Genomic DNA, 23,007 nt, shown 5'->3' on the forward strand with positions numbered 1-23,007 from the left:
TTTAAACATAAAAAAATTGAAAATTCAAATTCAAATTTTCAATTCGATCCTTGATAAATCTGCCCCCTAATGTGCATGTTGGAGGTGAAATTCTGATAGGCTGGAGCAATGTTTAGATTTATTCTTAGCATGTCAAACCCTTGCCCCATCTCCAGTGCCCATTACCAGGTTCTAACAGTGGGTGGTGATGTAGAAATCTTTCTTGTCCTATCAAATAGCAGTATTAGCAGCAACAACAGATGGTACATTGAAGCATTTTTATATTTGAAGCAGATGGAGAGAAAGGAGACAAGAAGCAATGTTTAGGGGATGGGAACAACCTTTATATGAAGGTGCTAGGAGAAGAGATGGCAGCTATTTCCAAGGGACAAAGCAAGTATCTGTAAGAAAACAGAGACAGCAAACTTTGCAGCAAGAGATGGCTATGACTCAACTTAGGTATCACATTTTTAAAGTCAGCATGCTTGCTTTTTTTTACTGGCAATCATCTAGGATTTACTAACTACACTGCAGTCTGCACCTTGCCCTAGATAAAGCAATCTGGTATAAGGTGCAGAAGGCAGCATCATGGACACAGGCAGCCCTGTCCATAGATTGGATTCAAGCCTATATTTAAAATCAGGGCTGTCCTGTGTTGTATTGTTCATACAGGACCCTGCATTGTTCACATATGTAAAACCATTTATTGTTCACACCTGTAGAACCCTACATTGTACCTTTTATTCAGTCTGTAAGCACCAGCATTGTTCAGATTTTCACACCACATACAGATTGTAGGAGCAGCACTTGCATTATGTCACTGTACATAGCACACTATTTACTGTTCATCTTAAGAGTGGCCCTGCACCTGATCAGTCATTGTATGGTCCTGATAGATTTCCCTGTTTCCTGCCCTACTCTGGCTGTGTCTGCTCTACGTTGCATTCCCTGCTCTTATCCTACCTGTGTGTGTGTCATACTCTGCCTTTTTTATGCTCCCTGTGTGTGTCATACTCTGCCTTCCCTATGCTCTCTGTGTGTGCCATACTCTATCTGCCCTGTTCTCCATGTGTCATACTTTTCTTTCCCTATGCTCCCTGTGTGTGCCATACTCTGCTGCCATTCTTTATCTATGTGTGACATACTCTGTCTTTTCTGCTCTGTTTGTGGGAGATGAAAAAAGTAGGGTTAGCATTTGGAAATACTTATTAGGGGTCCCTAAGGTGTTTAATTATGTACTGGGATGCTCTGTTATCCAAAGTGGAAGGGGGTATGTGGGCTAAGCCTCCCCAAACCTGTTTGCCTTGTTGCTTCCCTAAACCAAGCTGCATAACATTCTGACCTAATGGGTTATGTAATAAAAGCTGCAATGTTTTCTACAGGTCTAGTAAAATATAGATATCAATCAGCAGGTAGCATTTACTTATAAAGTGTTTAAAATAAACATCTTATTGGTTGCTATGGATTACTGCACCTGGGAAAACATTGTGTTTTTTACTATACATGGGGGTAAATACAATTTTGCAGGGAGATTTAAATAAAGGGCAAATGAGTCATAGCTATATATGATTTAAAATTGGTTGTTCAGAATTTGCGTTTAATTTATTATATTTCTTAATAAAACAAGTTGTTCCCAAATCAAACTGAACCCACAACAGCTTTATTACCAGAACATACTCATTCTACTCCACTTGTCAAAGGTTTTTTTGTAAAAGCAAAATATAAAATATTTACACAAAACGTACATTAAACTCCAAATTATGCATTAACAATTTTACTATATTATTGCCAAATTTTCTTGAAATCCAGAATACAAATGCTGCAATAAATCACATATCTGCTCTTGGGTACAATGGAGACATTTCAAGTTTTAAAATGAATGTCTGATATCAGCTCTAAACAGGGTACAGTATATGCTGTTATCAAAAGTTTCCAAACCGTAAATAATGTACAGGAATGAATTTACCACTTACAGGTATTTTAAGTGTGATAAAAGCCCCTTTTTAGTAAATCTCAGAAAACCACAAAATCAATTTTTCTTCAAAATAATTTAATCAGCAACATCCTTAGCCATCTGTTACTAGGGTTGTCACCTTTTCCTGGAAAAAAATACCGGCCTTCCTATATATATTGTTTTTCCCTATTAATAACATTGGGATCAACCATCATCTTTATTGGCCAGACCAGTAAAATAGCGGCCAGGTATCCGCTAAATGAATGTTAGTTGATAAGTGAATGAATAATGATCACAATTAATAGATGTACCAATAAATAAGTACAGTATATTTAAAGTGCAAAATAAACTGATAATTAAAATAGCTATAATAATGAATACCAAGGGGCATATTTACTATGGGTCGAATTTCAAAATTAAAAAAACTTAAAAGTTAAAGATTCGACCCTCGAATTGAAATCCCTCGACTTCGAATATCCGTATTCGATCAAACGAACGATCGAATAAAAAACGATCGAGCGATTAAATCGTTCAAATCGAACGATGCAAACGATTTTTAGTGATCGATCAAAGGATTTTAATTCGATCAAAGAAAAATTATAAAGGTGCTCTGGAAGGTCCCCATAGGCTAACATTGCACTTCGGTAGCTTTAATTTGGCGAAGTATGAAGTCAAAGTTTTTTTTAAAGAGACAGTACTTTGATTAAAAAATGGTCGTATAGTCGAATGATTTTTACTTCGAAACGTTCAAATCGAAGTCGAATTGTCGAATATAGCCTATTCGATGGTCAAAGTACCCAAAAATGTACTTTGAAATTCGAACTTTTTGAAATTCGAACCATCACTCGAGCTTAGTAAATCTGCCCCAAAGTGATACTTTAAATAAAACTAAACAATAACACTAAATAACACATTTATGAAACATATAAGGATGTTACAGCTGGTTCTTATTCCTAGTTCTACTAAATGACATGAGTAGAAAGTACTTCTTTTATAATTATTAAAGGAGAGCTAAAGCTTAACAAAGAAAATACTGCATATTATGGGGCCTGTTTATCATGCAGTGTTATACAATGGTGACCAAAAACTGTGAATCATTTTACATGATAAATAGGGCTTTGCGTTTCTATACCAGTTCAAGTCAACCACGGCCCATTAGCAGGGAAGCACCATGTACAGAATATATAGAATATACAAGTAAAAATGTAATTAAAAGTTGATTAATAATAATTAATTCAGAGTCTGACAGCTCAGAAACCAGCACATGAGAATTTTAATCATCGATTTAGCGCCCACTTTTATGATAGAGAAGCCTCAATTTACTCGTAGCTTAGCTTTGCCTGATACTTTCCCTTCGTATTCTGAAATCTCCTTTCTTCCAGTCACAGTGGATGTTCTCATATAGCCTGCATTATACTAGAGACTGAAATGTTGTTAAACAAATTAAAATTAGTAATTAGTAACAAATGTCATTATTAATTATGAATTTTGGCATGGGGGGATGTACTTTATAAGTACTTTGATAATTTGGCCACTTGAATCAAATGTTTCACTTACATGAATGTGAATCACTGCCCCCAAAAAATTGTAGGCAACGTAAACTGGCAGAAAATGCGTATGACAATATTACCCATTAAAGGCAATAATACTTGACTGAGCTGGTGATAAGTAATATATCCTTAAAGGAGAAGGAAAGCTACTAAAGCAGTTAACAGAATAAATTGAGTAGTAAACAGCTCTAGAAACTCTGTTTATTTAGGATAGCAGCTGCCATATTAGCTTGGTGTGACATCACTTCCTGCCTGAGTCTCTCCCTGCTCACTCATAGCTCTGGGCTCAGATTACAGCAGGGAGGCGGAGGAGGAAAAGGGAAATGGAGGAGGATTGGGAGAGAGAAGCAAACTGAGCATGCTCAAGTCCATAGCTGGAGGTTTATACTGAAAACAGAAAGTCTGATACAGAAGCCCATATGTACACAATAGAAGGAAAGAAATGTGGTGTTTCTTTTGACTGAGGACTCAGAGCAGCATTACTGTGAGGGTTTACTGGTGTATTTACATAGACTTTCTGGTAACGCTTACTTAATTTTAGCCTTTCCTTCTCCTTTAAATACATTCTTCATCCAAGAAACAAGCCGGCTATTTACTTCACCACTTCTACCAAAAAGCTCCTGCTAGTGCTGAAATAAGCAGAAAGCAAGCGTAGAAATTATTTGTGGCTACATTATCCACATTATATTGGTATATAAAGATGTGCAAGAATATTATTTACAGTGCTTCTACTGGATGGGGCTTGTAAAGGGGTAAATATAAAGGGGCCGATTTACTAACGGGCGTAGGTGTCATTTCACTAGTGAAGGAGATATTCAGCGGTTATTCGCACTTTAACACCAGGCGACTTTTCGCTCTGGCGAATGGGCGTTACTCCGCAAATTCACTAAGATGCAGATTTTACCGAATGTTACCTCTTTCACCAGATTTGGCTTCTCCAGTTCAGACCAGACTAAGTGCACTGGAGTGTATAGATCTTCCTCAATCTTCTGTTACTTACATCATATTTTTAGTTGAAAAAGTTTCTAAATCCCGCAAAACGCTGGCGTCTTTTCCTTTTTTCAGAGTGATAGCCTGTGTAGGGCATTATAACAACTTTATTTTCTTTATTAAGGTTCCTTGGACTTGTTTAATGTAATGTATTTCCTGCAACATACAGTTATATGTCCATTCCACCTTAAATTTACCACCATATGCAAATTAGCCTGAGTGAAGACCTCTAACAAAGTTGTGATAGGAAGAATTGAACGCTATCGCATCTTCGCTTTGATTGCCGAAGTAACGCTAGCGAAAATTCGCCAGCGGTCGGCACCCTGGATGTAACATTTTAGTAAATTATCATTGTCCTAGCGAATTTATGTCTGGAGAAGTGTAGTGGAGAGACTTCAGGCATTACACGTGACCATTGGTGGTAATAGTTCCTTAGGTGAGGAAGCCCCTGTACAGCTAATGACACTCCTCCTCTAGTATTAAGTAGAGAGGGATATTCCGCGACAATTTAAAATTGGTTTTCATATTTTGTTTGTGGCTTTTGAGTTGTTTAGCTTTTTATTCAGCAGCTCTCCAGTTTGCAATGTCAGCAATCTGGTTGCTAGGATTAAAATGACCCTAGCAACCATGCACTGATTTGAATAAGAGACTGGAATATGAATAGGAGGGGTCTGAATAGAAAGATGAATGATAAAACGTAGCAATAATACATTTGCAGCCTTACAGAGGAATTGTTTTTTTGAAAGAGTCAGAAGAAAACAGCAAATAATTCAACTACAAGAACAGAGACTGTTCTATCAATGCCTAATGTATAGTCATAGACAAGTACGAAGTGTTATTTCCTGCTCTGTTTTTAAGATCTCAATAGAAATCGGCTTTACTAGCCCCTCCCCCCAGCACATCCCTTCTTCATTTCAGCTGCAATTGGGCTGGGGGAGGTCACAAAGGAGCTTAGACAAGAAGCAGCTCTGCCAATCTGGGCTGGCGGTAGGTTTGCCACCTTTACTAAAAAATATTACCGGCCAGTGGGGGACGGGTACCAAAAGGGGGCGATCCGTGACGCAAAAAATGGGGCGGAGCTACGCGGTGTGCCGCAAAAGGGGCAGAGCAACATCGCAGAGACGTCCACGGCGCTGGAAAAAAGGTAAGTTCTTTGCGAATTGGGGGCAGGCCAGGGGCTTTTTTTAAAGGGTATTACAAATTACCGGCAATTGCATTGCCGGTAAATTTGTAATACCGGCCCCGGCCTTGGCAGGTGTTTTACCGGCTAGGCCGGTAAAATACTGGCCCGGGTGGCAACTCTAGCTGGCGGGGCCCACGAGGGTTGGGAGCCCACTGGGTTTTTCCCCATGTCCCTCTGGCCCAGTGTGACCTGCCGTCATTATACTTGTTTTCAGTTTCTGAGGCTGAGTATCACTCATTATTAGGCCTATTTCACATTTGTATTTGGTTCTGAGTAATGTCAGGGGTATAAATGTCTGTGTATATCTGTATATGTTAAATTATGACAGATTTCTTGAATGCCAAAGAAGGAGCTTTACTGTTTTTCCCATGTCACTAATAAAAAGCCTTTTTTTTTTTTTACATCTTTTATATTTCCCCTTGTCTTTTGAAGGAAACAAGAACCTCAGACTACGGAATGGTGCAAGTCCATGTGAAGGAAGAGTAGAGGTTTATCTCCAAGGAGAGTGGGGTACAGTGTGCAGCGCTGGCTGGGATAACAATGCTGCTGATGTGGTTTGCAGACAGTTGGGATGTGGCCGTGCCATCAGTGCTACTACTGGGGCACATCATGGTGCAGGTACCGGGAGGATTTGGTGGGAAGTAGTACGGTGCAGAGGAAATGAATCCTATCTATGGGACTGTGATTCCGTACCAGGGGGGATATTTGCCTGTGGTCATAATGAAGATGCAGGAGTGATCTGCTCAGGTACAACATTTTCAACAATATTATGAAATATTAAAGGGGTTGTCCACCTTCATATAACATTCAAAAATGTAACAGTTCCTGTAAAAATAACAAGCTTTGCCATATAAATGTTTAACAAAAAATGTGCAGTTGATGAGATATTCACCTCAGATGGATCCCTTTGCAGATGGGGTCCTTTCATCATGGGCCCCCTGTTGGGGGGGGAGGTCGCTGACCCCCAAAAATGCTACAGTGACTGTTGTACTTCCTTATTTACATCATACACACTCCTGGCAGAAGCAGGAAGTGCACACACGCAGGCAGTTTCTGAAGCTTAACTCTGATTGGTTGATTCTCCTGTCAGTCTGCTTCTCATCCCTAGTCAGTGTGGTTCATTTGCATACACACGGCTCTGTATGGCGGGGCAGGGCCAGCGTATGAGAAGAGGAGAAGTCTTCTGGTGGGACTTGGTGTGGCAGTATGTATGTACAGAGACGTTTCTTATGTGAAGGGGCTGACTTGATGGAGGTGAATGTTTAGCTCTTTGTGTTTGTTGAGGACAGTGTGTCATTTTCACAGGGGGGAAGAGGAGGGTGCGGGGGGAACAGGCTTGTGTGGGGTTGGAGGAGGAAGGAGGGAGCTGCTGTGTGAAGGTACGGAACGCATTTTAGGACATCCTGCGGCAAAATACCCTTCCTTCCTGCAATGTCCTATGCCTTCTGAATGGCACATCGGGTGCTTTTACCGTCACTCGTCATCCAATTCTGCAGTCACACCTCCGTCCTCTACCCTCCCTTCTCAACTGTCAGCAGGCCCAGACTGGCAATCTGTGGGTTCTGGCAAATGCCAGAGGGGCTGCTGTAAGTTGCCATATAAAGTCACTGTATATTGGGCTGGTGGGGGCTGTTTGGGCTGCTGTGTGGCCTGTTTGGGCCTCTGTGTACCTGAAATGCCAGGGCCTATTTTGAGTCCAGGCCTGGCCATCAGTCATGCTAACTCCACCCTCAGCCTTCAGCCCTCAGCCCTCAGAAGAGGACTGAAGGTTGAGGGCTGAGGGCTGAAGGATGAAGGTGGAGTTAGCTTGACCGTCGGCTGAGAAGGGAGGGTAGAGGACGGAGGTGTGACTGCAGAATTGGACGACGAGTGACGTTAAAAGCACCCAATGCCCCATTCAGAAGGCATAGGACATCACATGCAAGACAGGTATTGAGCAGCAGGATGTCCTAAAATGCTCTCTGTATGTGCTGATTTTATCCTTATTGCTTCTTGCCAACAAAGTTAGTTTAGAAGAGATAGGATGTCAGTCATTGAAGGAGTGGACTTGGACAGCCAATTTAAGAATTTTGGTTGTTTTTGTAGCAGCTGTAAACAGCAAAATTAGGTTTGACAATAAATCCTTCTGTGAATTAGGTTGATTCTTCAGACCTGGTCTTAGAGAGTCCAGATGTAATAGTGCAGATTTTGGGCATAGTTTAATTTTAAGCTTTAGTTTTAGAGACAAAAACTTTTCCAAGGATAACCATACCTTGTTCCCTTTTGGACAGTCCCATAAGTAGTGAAATAAGTTCACATCTAGTTTGGTTACATTTTGAGCAAAATGGTCTGAGAGCCCACACAAAGACTTTTTATACAATTTCCCAAAGTGCTGAACGCTCCAATTTTCAGACACCAAATACTTGTTATATTTACTAATAGAATATGAGAGTTGGGAAGGAGTAATTGTTGTATGTAAGTAGCCAGACCAGTTTTCAGCCACTTACTTGAGAGGATGATTTTTCACATTTCCTGCAGACCAAAGTTTTTGAGAAATGAGATTAATGTTTAGGGATGGGCGAATTTTTTCGCCTTGTTTCGCCGAAAAAATGACGCCCATAGACTCGTATGGCAGCGTGCGTCAAAAAAAAAAAGACGCGCGTCAAAACAGTTTGGGCGTCTGCTACATTTCGCCTGCGGTGAATTTTTGGCGAAGCAAAACAGGTCAAATTCGCCCATCCCTGTTAATGTTGATTAAATTGGAATTATCAAGAAAATCTACTAATGACCTAGTAAGCCAGTGTTTCTGAAGAGCAAAAGATTCTTTATTTTTGACTCCAACCAATCCACTCTTGATAAACATGTAATTAGAGTGGTCTCCTGGCTTCAGGTTGTTCTGTCTTCTAAACTCGGGCCATTTTAGTAGGTTGCCATTGTCAGGATCTACCACATCTTTCATCAGTAAAGGTAAATTATTTCTCCTAAAACACCACCATTCTTATTCTTCCTCCAAAATGTCCTCTGTTCTAGTCTGGTGCATTTGCAGTAGATACATTGCAGGAGCATTATGTACTGTGCATGCAAAAAACATGGTAGATCACTTCTGTGTTTTGCATTTGCATCCTTCTCTGCACTAAAAATTGCAGCAAATCTCCAAAGCAAATTGCATAGACCTGCTTCCCCCAAAGAATACCGTACTACCTGCGTTTGCAGTTCTCAGTGGAGCCCTGTACTTTAACACTTTGTTTGCCAAGCACACACACTGTATATGCTGGCAGACAAGGGCTCTATCTGCCAAGTATGTACTAGGAACATTATTGAGCAGATTTGCACTTCTCTCTGCATTGGTGGCTTCTGTTGCCTCTGCATAGAGTTACAAGCATGTATGATTGAGTGGGATTAAATGTATTATTGGGATTACATGTATGAGTGAGATTATGCATATGAGTGAGTGGGATTACATGTATGAGTGGGATTATGCATATGAGTGGGTGGGATTACATACATGGGTGAGTGGGAATACATGTATGAGTGGGATTATGCATACGAGGGAGTGGGATTACATGTATGAGTGAATGGGATTATGCATATGAGTGAGTGGGGTTACATGTATAAATGAGTGGGATTACACATACTTAATAAAGTTACATAACAAAACAAAACTTCTGAGCAAGGTCATCAGGCGTGGCTGGATATACAAAAATAAATAATGATGTAGCTGATGGTTGAAAAAATGTCCGCCTGGTTGAAGCGGATCTTGTATTCAGGAAAACACTACAGTGCAGACTAACGAAGGGGAAAAATACAGAGACAATGATGCATTTTGTGTGAGTAATATGTGCCCAATTTAATGACATAGTAAGGGTTTATAGAGTTTACATGTCCATTAATGTAATTGCTTATTTGCATAGTAAAAATGTGTGAGATTGGGGATATGATGGTCTTTTTGAGACTCTAAAGTAATGCACACAAGATAGCAGCCAATGTAAGGGAGAAATTAACCAATGGCCTTTGAATATATGTGACTGCTTACAAGTGCACCAGCAACCAATGAATTACAAGGGGACGGCAGTATCAATGTCCAATAAGAACCAAGTAAGAGCAAAGCCTGGGAGTGATGATGTAATCATATAGGAAGTGCAGGTATAAAACAGGCCACTCCCATCCTTCAGAAAACTGATTAGAGAGACAGGAGAAGGACAGATTTAAATGGTATATAAACTTGCTTTTACAATGACCTTTTTACTTTTTTGATGGCAAATGGGTTTTCTAACACAATGAGAGCATTTTTAGTGGTTTCATAAGATTTGGACGTTGAAGGTGAATAACCCCTGTAAGTGTAAAGGGTGTGTGTGTGTCTTACAATGTCTTACCCTGGGCATTATGTCAGATCCATATTCAGCATGAGCAAACTGATCCACACAAGATAAACACATTCCCTTAATACCGTAACATTTTATGCTCAGAAAGTGAACAGATCATTTTCTCTTGAAATGAAAGAGAAATTGTCACTTTCCACATGTATCTAGAAAATCTCTTTATGTCTTTAATAAGTGACGCAGCACAGACCTAACTGCAGCCTCCAGCAACTAAGGTCTGTTTATTACTGGCAGCTCCTGTCTCAGGGCTTTACATGGGGAGGCACATTCATCAAAGGTCGAATTTCAAATTCATGTGAGTTTTTAAAAACACCCCTAAACTCCCATAAATTCCACCAATCTAAATTTGTTAAAAAAATCAAATTTTTTTAAACTCAGATGATTTAAATCAACCCTAAAACTCGATTTGAATCAAATTTGATTCGAATTTTAAAAACTTGATTCAAGTTTTTTTCTCCAAAAAAAAACTCGACTGTCAGGAAGGCTGCAAACATCTCCAAATTGATCCCTGGACCTCTCCCATTGATTTAAACAGCAATTCGTCAGGTTTTAGGTGGCGAATAGCCGAATTCAAGTTCTTAAAGGGGTGGTCACATTTAAGTTAACTTTTAGTATATTATAGAATAGCTTATTCTAAGCAACATTTAAATTGGTATTCATTATTTGTTTTATATTGTTTTTAAATTATTTGCATTCAGCTTAAATCTCTTTCCATTTTTCAAATGGGGGTCACTGACCCATCTAAAAAACAAATACTCTGTAAGTCTACAAATGTATTGTTACTTTTTATTACTCATATTTCTATTCAGGCCTCTCCATCAATGCATGGTTGCTAAGGTAATTTCGACCCTAGCAACTGGATTGCTGTAATTACAAACTGGATAGCTCAAACTCAAAAAACACAAAAAAATAAATGAAAACAAATTGCAAATTGTCTCACTATCACTCTCTATAGAGTTAGTTTAACAGTGAACAACCCTATGCAGTGGTGGATTAAGGACATGTGAGGCCCCTAGGCTACACTTTCCACAGGGCCCCCTTCTAGGGCTGGACCTCATTTTGGCGTGTCTTTTTTAAAAAAAGCCGTCTGCCATGTTAATATGCTAGCGGTTTTAGGCTTAGGCAATGGCACATGACACTAGCGTATTTATGCGGCGAAACAAAAATAACAGAAATTATTTCACTGTCTGCAGGCTGCAAAAATTATTTCACTGTCACATAGTAACAAAGTAACATAGTAAGTAAGGTTGAAAAAAGACACATGCCCATCAGGTTCAACCCTTTTTTTTTTTTTTAAATCTGCCTAACTGCCAGTTGATACAGAGGAAAATGGCAATCAAACTAGTCCCTGGATCAACTTGACTCATCTCCCATAACCCTGTATTCCCTCACTTTCTAAACACCATCCAACCCCTTCTTAAAGCTATCTAATGTATCAGCCTGTACCACTGATTCAGGGAGACAATTCCACATCTTCACAGCTCTCACTGTAAAAAACCCTTCCGAATATTTAGCTGGAACCTCTTTTCTTCTAATAAGAATGGGTGATCTTGTGTCAGCTGGAAAGACCTACTGGTAAATAAAGCATTAGAGAGATTATTATATGATCCCCTTATATATTTATACATAGTCATCATATCACCCCTTAAGCGCCTCTTCTCCAGCGTGAACATCCCCAATTTGGCCAGTCTTTCCTCATAGCTAAGATTTTCAATACCTTTTACCAGCTTAGTTGCCCTTCTGTATACCCTCTCTAATACAATAATGTCTAGGGATGGGCGAATTTGACCCCTTTGTTTCGCCAAAAATTCACTGCCGGCGAAATGTCGCCGACATCCATTAAAATCTATGGGCGTCAAAAACATTTTGTCGTGCGCGAAATTATTTTGACGCGCGTCTTTTTATTTTGACGCACAACACCATACAAGTCTATGGGCGTCATTTTTTCGGGGAAACAAGGCGAAAAAATTCACCCATCCTGTTTAAGTGATGGAGACCAAAACTGTATGGCATATTCTAGATGGGGCCTTACAAGTGCTCTATACAGTGGAAGAATGACCCCCTCCTCCCGTGACTCTATGCCCCTTTTAATACAGCTCAAGACCTTATTTGCCCTTGATGCTGCTGACTGGCATTGCTTGCTACAGCCAAGTTTATCATCTACAAGGACTCCAAGGTCCTTTTCCATAATGGATTTGCCTAGTGCAGTCCCATTAAGGGTATAAGTGGCTTGTATATTTTTACATCCCAGGTGCATGACTTTACATTTATCAACATTGAAATTTCTGTCTGCAGAAATTATTTCACTATCTGCAGGTTACAAACATTATTTCACTGTCTGCAAGCTGCAATTTTTCTCTGACTGTTTCAGGCACAGGCTGGCTACAGCTGCAGCTGGGCCCGGGCATGGTACCCTGTTGCTGGCCGACCCCTGTGAATGTCCTTGTGAATGCTACTTAATAGCTGGCTTGATATATTTAAAAAATAGCAGATTAGCAGATACACAGCTGCTGCCTGGCTGGGAGTGAGACCCCAATGCTGATGATCCCAGTGGAGCAGCATAGACACTGGCCAGTTGTAACTGCTGTCTGATTCAGCCTTAAGTTGAGCCATAAGTTTTTAATTTAAAAAAAAAAAATCTCTGCCGACTGACTGTTCTTGCATGCAAGAACTGCTGCTGGACTGGGTGCTACCGTGCTGGCTGGCCCGGTGCCCCCCCAGCCCCTGCTTTCTAGCTAGCTGGGAGGGAGAAACAGGCAGGAGATCGCAGGTGCAGGCAACTGGGCAAAATCAGAAGACTTAGTTAAGCTAATAGCTAGACTTGTAAGGAGGTAACTTGGCAACTGGCAAGATCACAAAGTGTGTGCAAGCGCGCGCTCAACTCTCCCGGGTCTGCCTTCGGTGCACACCAGTGATGTCACTGGTGAGCGCCAATTCCAGCGAAGAGTCGAAGACAGATACAGTCAGCCCGGCTAGAAAGATTGCATGCAGACAATGCTGTGCATAGAAGATCTGCCTTGCCTAAATTGTCTCCGACTCCCAGGCAGCAAGCAGGGGGGAGGGACTTGGCAGGTCACTCAGACTAGTGGACGTCGGACCAGCAGGTCAGATAATTTTTTTTTTTAAAATAAAAAAAAAATTGCAATAAAAAACCCATGGGCCCCTGACCACAAATGGGCCACTAGGCTATAGCCTAGGTTATCCTATGCATTAATCCGCCCCTGGCCCTATGCTCCCTGTGTGTGTCATACTCTGCTTTCCCTATGCTCCCTGTGTGTCATACTTGGTCTGCCCTGTGCTCAATGTGTGTGCCATACTCTGCTTTCCCTAAGCTCCCTGTATGTGCCACATTCTGCCATACTCTGCTGCTGTTCTTTATCTATGTGTGACATACTCTGTCTTTTCTGCTCTGTTTGTGGGAGGTGAACAAAGTAGGGTTAGCATGTGGAAATACTTATTAGGGGTCCCTAAGGTGTTTAATTATGTACTGGGGGGCTCTGTTATCCACAGTGGAAGGGGGTATGTGGGCTAAGCCTCCCCAAACCTGTTTGCCTAAAATATTTAAAGAAACATTCAAAAAAAAATCCTCTGACTGACCAGTGTGTCTATTTGAGCTTGTCTGGGGAGGGGCAAGGGTACTGGTTAGTAGTGCCTTTAGAAATTAATCCTTAGCTGGTAACTCCAGTGATGTCATCATGAGCTTTTGCACTGAAAATCTCAGGAGATTTCTGATTGGAAAATCTTTAGATCTGATCTGTGTGCCAAGTGCAGTAGGGAATAGGTGATACTGAGCTTTACACAGGGTGGGTGTTTGTTCTGGGGGTCAGGGCCAAGAGACAAATCGGCTGCTATTCCTCCACCTGCTTGTCTTGTATGTGGGGATTATTTCATACTCACATTGTACAAAAAATAAATACCATCATTGGTTAATGGTAGTTCCATTGTTCAGGTAGGTGTCAGCTGAAACTGAAATAACCGTGAAGGTAAAATGCAGTTGTTATATCACCATTGTAACCAGATCTCACTTCTAATGTTTGTCTCTTGTATTTCAGTCTGGCAACTCAGTAATCCAAGAACATCTGAAATGTTACAATTTGCTTCATTTAGTTGATACAATTAGTTAAACCATTTCTCAGCAGTATATGGGGAATATTAGCAACTATTGTATCAATTCAATTCACCTTCCTCTGGATCAGCGAACAGATCAGTTTGGCTATTTTCACTTAGACACAAATTTTTTGTTGATGGTTGAATGCAAGTGTTTTCTCAACCTCAACTACTGTTATATTGGGTTACTTTGAAACTGCAGTAAAAAGGCAGCTACTGTTCTTGCAAAGGGACCAATATATATACATATATAATACACAAAAGCCATGAATATCTTGTAAATTATATCCTTATAAATGGTGAGTAGTGATGTCATCAGTTATAAACGGTGAGTAGTGATGTAATTTCTGTCACATGACTCACTAAAATTTGTGTATTATAATAAATAAAGTACCCCCAGTTGAAAAATATGAGGATATTATAAGTTACCTCGGAGTTCCATGACCTGTATAAAAACACTCGGCCTTCGGCCTCGTGTTTTTATATGGTCATGAAACTCCTCGGTAACTTATAATATCCTTATATTTTACAAGAGGGGTAGAGATGTCGCGAACTGTTCGCCGGCGAACTTGTTCGCGCGAACATCGGGTGTTCGCGCTCGCCGGAAGTTGGCGAACGTCGCGCGACGTTCGCCATTTTGGGTTCGCCATTGTTGGCGCTTTTTTTTGCCCTCTCACCCCAGACCAGCAGGTACATGGCAGCCAATCAGGAAGCTCTCCCCTGGACCACTCCCCTTCCCTATAAAAACCGAAGCCCTGCAGCGTTTTTTCACTCTGCCTGTGTGTGCTGAAGAGATAGTGTAGGGAGAGAGCTGCTGCCTGTTAGTGATTTCAGGGACAGTTGAAAGTTTGCTGGCTAGTAATCGTTTTGATACTGCTCTGTTATTGGAGGGACAGAAGTCTGCAGGGGTTTGAGGGACATTTAAGCTTAGGTAGCTTTGCTGGCTAGTAATCTACCTTCTACTGCAGTGCTCTGTATGTAGCTGCAGTGGGCAGCTGTCCTGCTTCTGATCTCATCTGCTGACTGCTGCAATAACAGTAGTCCTTGTAAGGACTGCTTTTATTTATTTTTTTGTTGTTTTACTACTACTACTACTACTACTACTATAAGAGCCCAGTGCTATTAGTCTAGCAGTGTTGGGGAGTGGGACTGGTGTGCTAATCTGCTGCTCCTAGTAGTTCAGCAGCACCAACTTTAATTTTTTTTTTTTAATATTCATTTTTTTTTATTTTACTTTTTTTTATTTTACTACCGCTGTAGTAGTGTATAAGTTGACCTTTTAGGCATTATTTGCCCTGTAGGCATTTTTTGCCCAGTGTGTTATTCAACCAACTGCCATCTAGCTGTGTGACCTTGTTCACATTCTGTCTAAATATCCATAATATTACCGTCTCCAGAAAAAACACCGGAGTGACTTTTTTCAAGCAGCCATAATATATTTTACGTAATCCGTATCCATCGCTGTAGTAGTGTATAAGTTGACCTTGTAGGCATTGTTTGCCCAGTTTTTTTGGCCGCAGCCACTGAAGCACAGAGGCCAGAAAAAATATGCCATATAAATGCTGAAAATAGTCATTTTTTGCCATACGTTGACTCAACGTATATGGCAAAAAATTACTATTTTCAGCATTTATATGGCATATTTTTTCTGGCAACTGTGCTTCAGTGGCTGCGACCAAAAAAACTGGGCAAACAATGCCTACAAGGTCAACGTATGGCAAAAAATGACTATTTTCAGCATTTATATGGCATATTTTTTCTGGCAACTGTGCTTCAGTGGCTGCAACCAAAAAAACTGGGCAAACAATGTCTACAAGGTCAACGTATGGCGAAAAATTACTATTTTCAGCATTTATATGGCATATTTTTTCTGGCAACTGTGCTTCAGTGGCTGCGTCCAAAAAAACTGGGCAAACAATGCCTACAAGGTCAACGTATGGCAGTTGTTTAAAGAGAACAGTAGATTACTAGCCAGCAAAGCTACCTAAGCTAAAATGTCCCTCAAATCCCTGCAGACTTCTGTCCCTCCAATACAGAGCAGTATCAAGCAGATTACTAGCCAGCAAACTTACTATCATCTGTCCCTGAAATCACTAACAGCTCTCCCCCTACACTATCTCTTCCAAGCACACACAGGCAGATTTTTCAGATACATTTTTGCCCTTGATCCCCCTCTGGCATGCCACTGTCCAGGTCGTTGCACCCTTTAAACAACTTTAAAATCATTTTTCTGGCCAGAAATGTCTTTTCTAGATGTTAAAGTTCGCCTTCCCATTGAAGTCTATGGGGTTCGCGAACCGTTCGCGAACCGCTCGCATTTTTGCGCAAGTTCGCGAATATGTTCGCGAACTTTTTTTCCGACGTTCGCTACATCCCTAAAGAGGGGTACTTTATTCACTATATAATACACAAAAGCCATGAATATCCTGTAAATTATATCCTTATAAACGGTGAGTTCTGATGTCATCAGTTATAAACGGTGAGTTCTGATGTCATTTCTGTCACATGACTCATTGAAATGTGCGTATTATAATAAATAAAGTACCCCCAATTGTAAAATATGAGGATATTAGAAGTTACCTCGGAGTTCCATGACCTGTATAAAAACACTCGGCCTTCGGCCTCGTGTTTTTATATGGTCATGAAACTCCTCTGTAACTTATTATATCCCTATATTTTACAAAAGGGGGTACTTTATTCACTATATATTGTGGTATGGTGACAAAAAGGTCCCCAGTTTCCTGGGGAAAAGTGATTGATGGAATGTATGTTGGGCCACGGATTCTCAGATATTGTTACTGAGGTGAGACCAGTAGTGCTCTTAGCAGAGAAACACTATGGGGCACATTTACTAAGGGTCGAATATCGAGGGTTAATTAACCCTCGATATTCGACCATCGAAGTAAAATCGTTCGACTTCGAATATCGAAGTCGAACGATTTAGCGCTAATACTTCGATCGAACGATCGAACGATTATTCGTTCGATCGAACAATTAAATCCTTCGAATCGAACGATTCGAAGGATTTTAATCGTTCGATCGAACGAATATCCTTCGATCCAAAAAACATAGGCAGGCCTATGGGGACCTTCCCCATAGGCTAACATTGAGTTCGGTAGCTTTTAGCTGCCGAACTAGGGGGTCGAAGTTTTTCTTAAAGAGACAGTACTTCGATTATCGAACGATCGAATAGTCGAACGATTTTTAGTTCGATTCGAGTCGTAGTCGAAGGTCGAACTAGCCCATTCGATGGTCGAAGTAGCCAAAAAAACACTTCGAAATTCGAAGTTTTTTTTATTCGAATCCTTCACTCGAGCTTTGTAAATGTGCCCCTAAGTCTCTCTGCAAGGTTTTTGTAATTGTTGATCCGGGACAGGTCTTACTGGGAACCCGCAAGAGTAGGGTGGGGCGGATTCCCAAATCCGTAGGCCAGGTTTTCAAGAAGCCCTAGGCCTATTTAGTATACCTGATGCTGAGCAGCAGTGCTGAATGTGTGTGAGACAAACTGCTGGTATTGCTCAGCTTCAGGAGAGAAAGCAAAGCATTTATTTTGTGTTAGCCAGGAGGCTGGATATTTCTGTTAAACTGCTGTTTTTTGGTTACTTTCCCCCTGCGAGGGGAAACTTCTGCAGCCGCTGGAAAATAAACGCGGGCAGGAAGCCCTTAAACCGTTCCTGGTGTGTGAAGTCGTCTCTTTTGCAGCCTACCAGCGAGTGAACCCCCACAATATATATATATATATATATATATATATATATATATATATATATATATATATATATATATATATATATATATATATATATAATACACAAAAGCCGTGAATATCTTGTAAATTATATCCTTATAAACGGTGAGTAGTGATGTCATCAGTTATAAACGGTGAGTAGTGATGTAATTTCTGTCACATGACTCACTAAAATTTGTGTATTATAATTAATAAAGTACCCCCAGTTGTAAAATATGAGGATATTATAAGTTACCTCGGAGTTCCATGACCTGTATAAAAACACTCGGCCTTCGGCCTCGTGTTTTTATATGGTCATGAAACTCCTCGGTAACTTATAATATCCTTATATTTTACAAGAGGGGGTACTTTATTCACTATATAAATACATTATACTTTCTATTTATAAGATCTCCCATATATTACATATGACTCACTGACGCTTTTGATGATGTCACAGGTTGATTGTTTGGCGCCATTTTTGTGTTTAAATTCAGTATTGTTTGCTATGCACTGTGTACCCCACCTGAGGAAGGTTCCTGTATGTGAACCGAAACGTCGGAATAAATTTTTCACTTTTTTTCACTTACAAGTCCTATGTGTGCGGTTTGTATGGAGATATATATATATATATATATATATATATATATAATACACAAAAGCCGTGAATATCTTGTAAATTATATCCTTATAAACGGTGAGTAGTGATGTCATCAGTTATAAACGGTGAGTAGTGATGTAATTTCTGTCACATGACTCACTAAAATTTGTGTATTATAATTAATAAAGTACCCCCAGTTGTAAAATATGAGGATATTATAAGTTACCTCGGAGTTCCATGACCTGTATAAAAACACTCGGCCTTCGGCCTCGTGTTTTTATATGGTCATGAAACTCCTCGGTAACTTATAATATCCTTATATTTTACAAGAGGGGGTACTTTATTCACTATATAAATACATTATACTTTCTATTTATAAGATCTCCCATATATTACAATTAACATATCACTTATTAATTAATATACTAATAAATATGGTGGTTGTGAGCAAATTGCCACTTTGGAGGCTCGAGTTAGAGCACTAGAGCAACAAATTGCAACACTGCGGTTGATTGAAAATCTTGAAAGATAGTTTGGGGGGGGGGACAGAACAGCAGCAGGATTATGAGGCAGCTAGCTGGGTGACAGTTAGAAAATCTAAGATGGGCAAAAGGAAAATGGAGGCTGATCCAGAGCTTATACATCGCAACAAATTTGCCAGATTGTGTGAAGATGATGGGAGTGTGAACTCTGGATTGGCAATTTTAGATGGGGCTGATCTCTCTAACAGCCGGGAGACCAGTTTCTCTAGTAGTGGTGGGGAGGAGAGCAGAGACAGGGCTAAACATAACTAAATTATTAGGAAAGTGGATAGGGTAATCTGTCGTCCGGATTGCTACAACCGAACAGTTTGCTGTCTACCTGGTGCCAGGGTTCGGCATGTGGTGGATCGGATAGACAAATTATTGAGTGGGGCTGGGCACGACCCAACTGTCTTAGTGCATATCGGTACTAATGATAGATGAAAAAAAGAGTAATTTCAGGGATCTAGGCTCTAAGATCAGGGAAAGGTCTTCCAATGTCATCTTTTCTGAAATTCTGCCTGTGCCACATGCAAGTTTAGGAAAACAGCGGGAGTTTAGGGAGCTAAATAAGTGGCTCAAGTCTTAGTGCAGGAAGGAAGGGTTTGGGTTCCTAGAGCACTGGGCTGATTTTTCCTTGGGGTACAACCTATACAGTCGTGATGGTTTGCACCTCAATGGAAGGGGGTCCGCGGTGCTAGGGGAAAGAATGGCTAAGAGGTTGGAGGAGTGTTTAAACTAGGCAAGGGGGGGCGGGTGAGATAAAGAATTATGGGGAAGCTAGTGTAGACAGCGCAGTGGGGTTAGTAAGGGGTCATGGGGGAGGAGTGAGGGGGGCATACAGTTTACCAGCTAAGCAGGTCCCTCTGTTACAAGGAAAACAGAATAATACTAACTTAACATATAATTCTCCACTAAGTAATGCAAATTTCAAAAGTAAAAGTAGTAACCTCCGCTGTATGCTGGCAAATGCACGGAGTTTGTCAGATAAAATGTGAGACCTAGAATTAATTGCATGCTCTAAAAATTATGATATAATTGGTATCACTGAGACCTGGTGGGATGAAACATGTGACTGAATTGTGAATTTAAATGGTTACACCCTTTTTAGGAGGGACAGAGGGATTAAAAAGGGTGGAGGAGTGTGTTTGTATGTAAAGCCCGAATTAAAGCCATGCGCTAAAGAAATAACAATAGCTGGCACTGGTGAGGGTGTAGAATCCCTCTGGGTGGAGATTTTGACTGGGCAAAAGGTTACAATGAGAATTATCATTGGTATATGCTATAAACCACCTCGTATAAGTGTCGAGTATGAAGTCCAGCTACTCTTGCAGATACAGGCGGCTTCACAGCTGGGTCAAGTTGTTGCCATGGGTGACTTCAATTATCCAGACATTGACTGGGGTAATGGGGTTGCCAAAACAGAAAAAGCTATTAGGCTTATAAATATGCTGAATGACAACTTTTTATTCCAGCTCGTTCAAGAACGTACTAGGAATAGCTCTCTTTTGGACCTTGTAATAACTAATAATACTGAACTCATCTCTAACATTTGTGTGGGTGAGCATTTAGGGAATAGTGATCATAACATGGTCTCCTTTGAGATTCTGTTGCAGAAGCAATTCTATAAGGGAGTAACTAAAACACTAAATTTCAGACGTGCAAACGAGAAGGATCTTGGGGTTTTTGTAGATAACAAGTTTGGGCAGTGTCATTCTGTGGCTACTAAAGCAAATAAAGTTCTGTCTTGCATAAAAAAAGGCATTAACTCAAGGGATGAAAACATAATTCTGCCTCTTTATAGGTCCCTGGTAAGGCCTCATCTGGAGTATGCAGTGCAGTTTTGGACTCCAGTCCTTAAGAGGGATATAAATGAGCTGGAGAGAGTGCAGAGACTAAGTTCAACTAAACTGGTTAGAGGTGTGAAAGACAAATTATGAGGGTAGACTGTCATATTTGGGGTTGTTTTCTCTAGAACAAAGGCGCTTGCGAGGGGACATGATTAGACTTTACAAGTACATTAGAGGACATTATAGGCAAATAGCAGGGGACCTTTTTACTCATAAAGTGGATCATCGTACCAGAGGCCTCCCCTTTAGACTAGAAGAAAAGAACTTTCATTTGAAGTCAGGACAGTGAGGTTGTGGAATGCACTGCCGGGTGATGTTGTGATGCTGATTCAGTTAATGCCTTTAAGAATGGCTTGGATGATTTTTTGGACAGACATAATATCAAAGGCTATTGTGATACTAAACTCTATATAGTTATTACAGGTATGGGTATATAGAATTTGTGTGAAAGTAGGGAGGGGTGTGTGTATGGATGCTGGGTTTTCATTTGGAGGGGTTGGACTTGATGGACTTGATGGTCTTTTTTCAACCCGATTTAACTATGTAACTATGGGACAGATTGTAGTGCATTTTTAGACAGAAATCCTCCCTGTGTGCTCAGACAGGTGAATTACAACTTTTGCCAATACTTGGGAATATGGGATTGATCCAGTTGTTTCTCTGCCAGTGGAAAATCACAGGTGAAGAAACTGTTGATGTAACATTAGACTTAGCCTACCCAAACAAAAAAATCACCCTCAACCTATGAATATCTGTATGAACACAGTGTCGTAAATCATTACATCTATTCTATAAGTTGTATTTTCATAACCTTTTATTGATACAACAGATCATACAGAATTCAAATGGGTAGAAGGACACAGCACTTGCTCAGGGTATCTAGAGGTGGAACATGGAATCAATTTGGCCTCAGTGTGTGAGTTGGATGATGAGCTGAGAGTGGCCAATGTTATCTGCAGGCAAATGGATTGTGGGATTGCAGTAACACCACCAGTGATGCCAAATTCCCTCAAGTGGAGAGAGGAAATCTGGACTGGGGAAATCAAGTGTGTTGGAAATGAGACCAATATAAGAAACTGTCTCTGGACTGACAGTTCTGAGAAAAACTGCAGTAACCCAAATCCTCCATCCATACATTGTGAGTATATTTTAATAATGGCTGGTATATAATTTATAACAGACCAGTAAGACGTCCATCACTGAATGACCATTTTAGTTGCTTTTAGTTAAAAACATGAAGAAAGGTTGGGGAATAAAACATGTTTGAGTTGTTAAAAGCATGTGAGTTGTGGAAAGCTGCAGTTTTGATGTCTGAATCAGAGTAGTAACATTATGGACACTTGTATTTTTAGAACTTTTTAGTATATATTTTTAGTATATATTGTGTAGTTATAGTATATTATATATATATTATTATATATATATATACAGTATATTTTTCTCTGGAAAGATGTGTTGGCATTTTGCCACTGGATGGGAAATTATTTTTTCAGGAGGGCAGTCATGTTAGGGAGTTATAAATATTAATCTTAATATGTGCCTTATATTGCAGACATATAAATGCTGAAGAATTGTATTTTGCAGGTACATACAAAGACCACAGGATAGTGAATGGCAGTGAGAGTTGCTCAGGGAGAGTGGAGCTGGAGCGTGTAGGACAATGGAGGTCTCTGTGCAACTCACACTGGGATTTACACGCTGCTAATGTCTTGTGTCGGCAACTCAACTGCGGCACTGCAGTCTCAATTCCACATGAGAACATATTTGGGACAAATAATCTTATATGGACTGATAAATTTCACTGCAAGGGAACTGAGTCCCACCTAGCTGAGTGTCCTTACACTGCCCTGGGGAACAGTCATTGCCCACATACTGATACAGCAGCTGTTATATGTACTGGTAAGTTGTTCTCTTAAGTATACCCTTTAATATTTCAGAACGCATGAAGAGTTTACAATATGGTTAAAAAAGTGCGCACACATAATTATTAGTGAAAATGCCACACGATGACAATTTTACCAATTAACCATAAAGTTGTGACTTTTACACATTACATTAATTTTTATATTTTAGCAGTTTCCAAGACATTTGGAATTTTTTGGCTCAAATGGAAGTCAGCAGCTATAAGGTTAACTGAATGCTGGAAGCGCACAGGCAGTTAGGGGAGTTTATTATTTTGGTGGTGTT

The 23,007-nt window shown here is 40.2% G+C and overlaps 1 protein-coding gene across 1 annotated transcript in view; it reads left to right on the top strand.

Annotated features, from left to right (window-relative positions):
• The window catches only part of LOC108699031, a 204,830-nt gene that overhangs the window by 32,063 nt on the left and 149,760 nt on the right, over window positions 1-23,007 (top strand). The window contains exons 6-8 of the mRNA XM_041573941.1: window positions 6,089-6,403; window positions 21,650-21,958; window positions 22,405-22,719. Of these exons, the coding sequence (XP_041429875.1) occupies window positions 6,089-6,403; window positions 21,650-21,958; window positions 22,405-22,719 (939 nt within the window). The remainder of the gene's footprint in view (window positions 1-6,088; window positions 6,404-21,649; window positions 21,959-22,404; window positions 22,720-23,007) is intronic.

The sequence above is a fragment of the Xenopus laevis genome, chromosome 8L, assembly GCF_017654675.1.
Source record: "Xenopus laevis strain J_2021 chromosome 8L, Xenopus_laevis_v10.1, whole genome shotgun sequence".
Classification (NCBI taxonomy): domain Eukaryota; kingdom Metazoa; phylum Chordata; class Amphibia; order Anura; family Pipidae; genus Xenopus; species Xenopus laevis.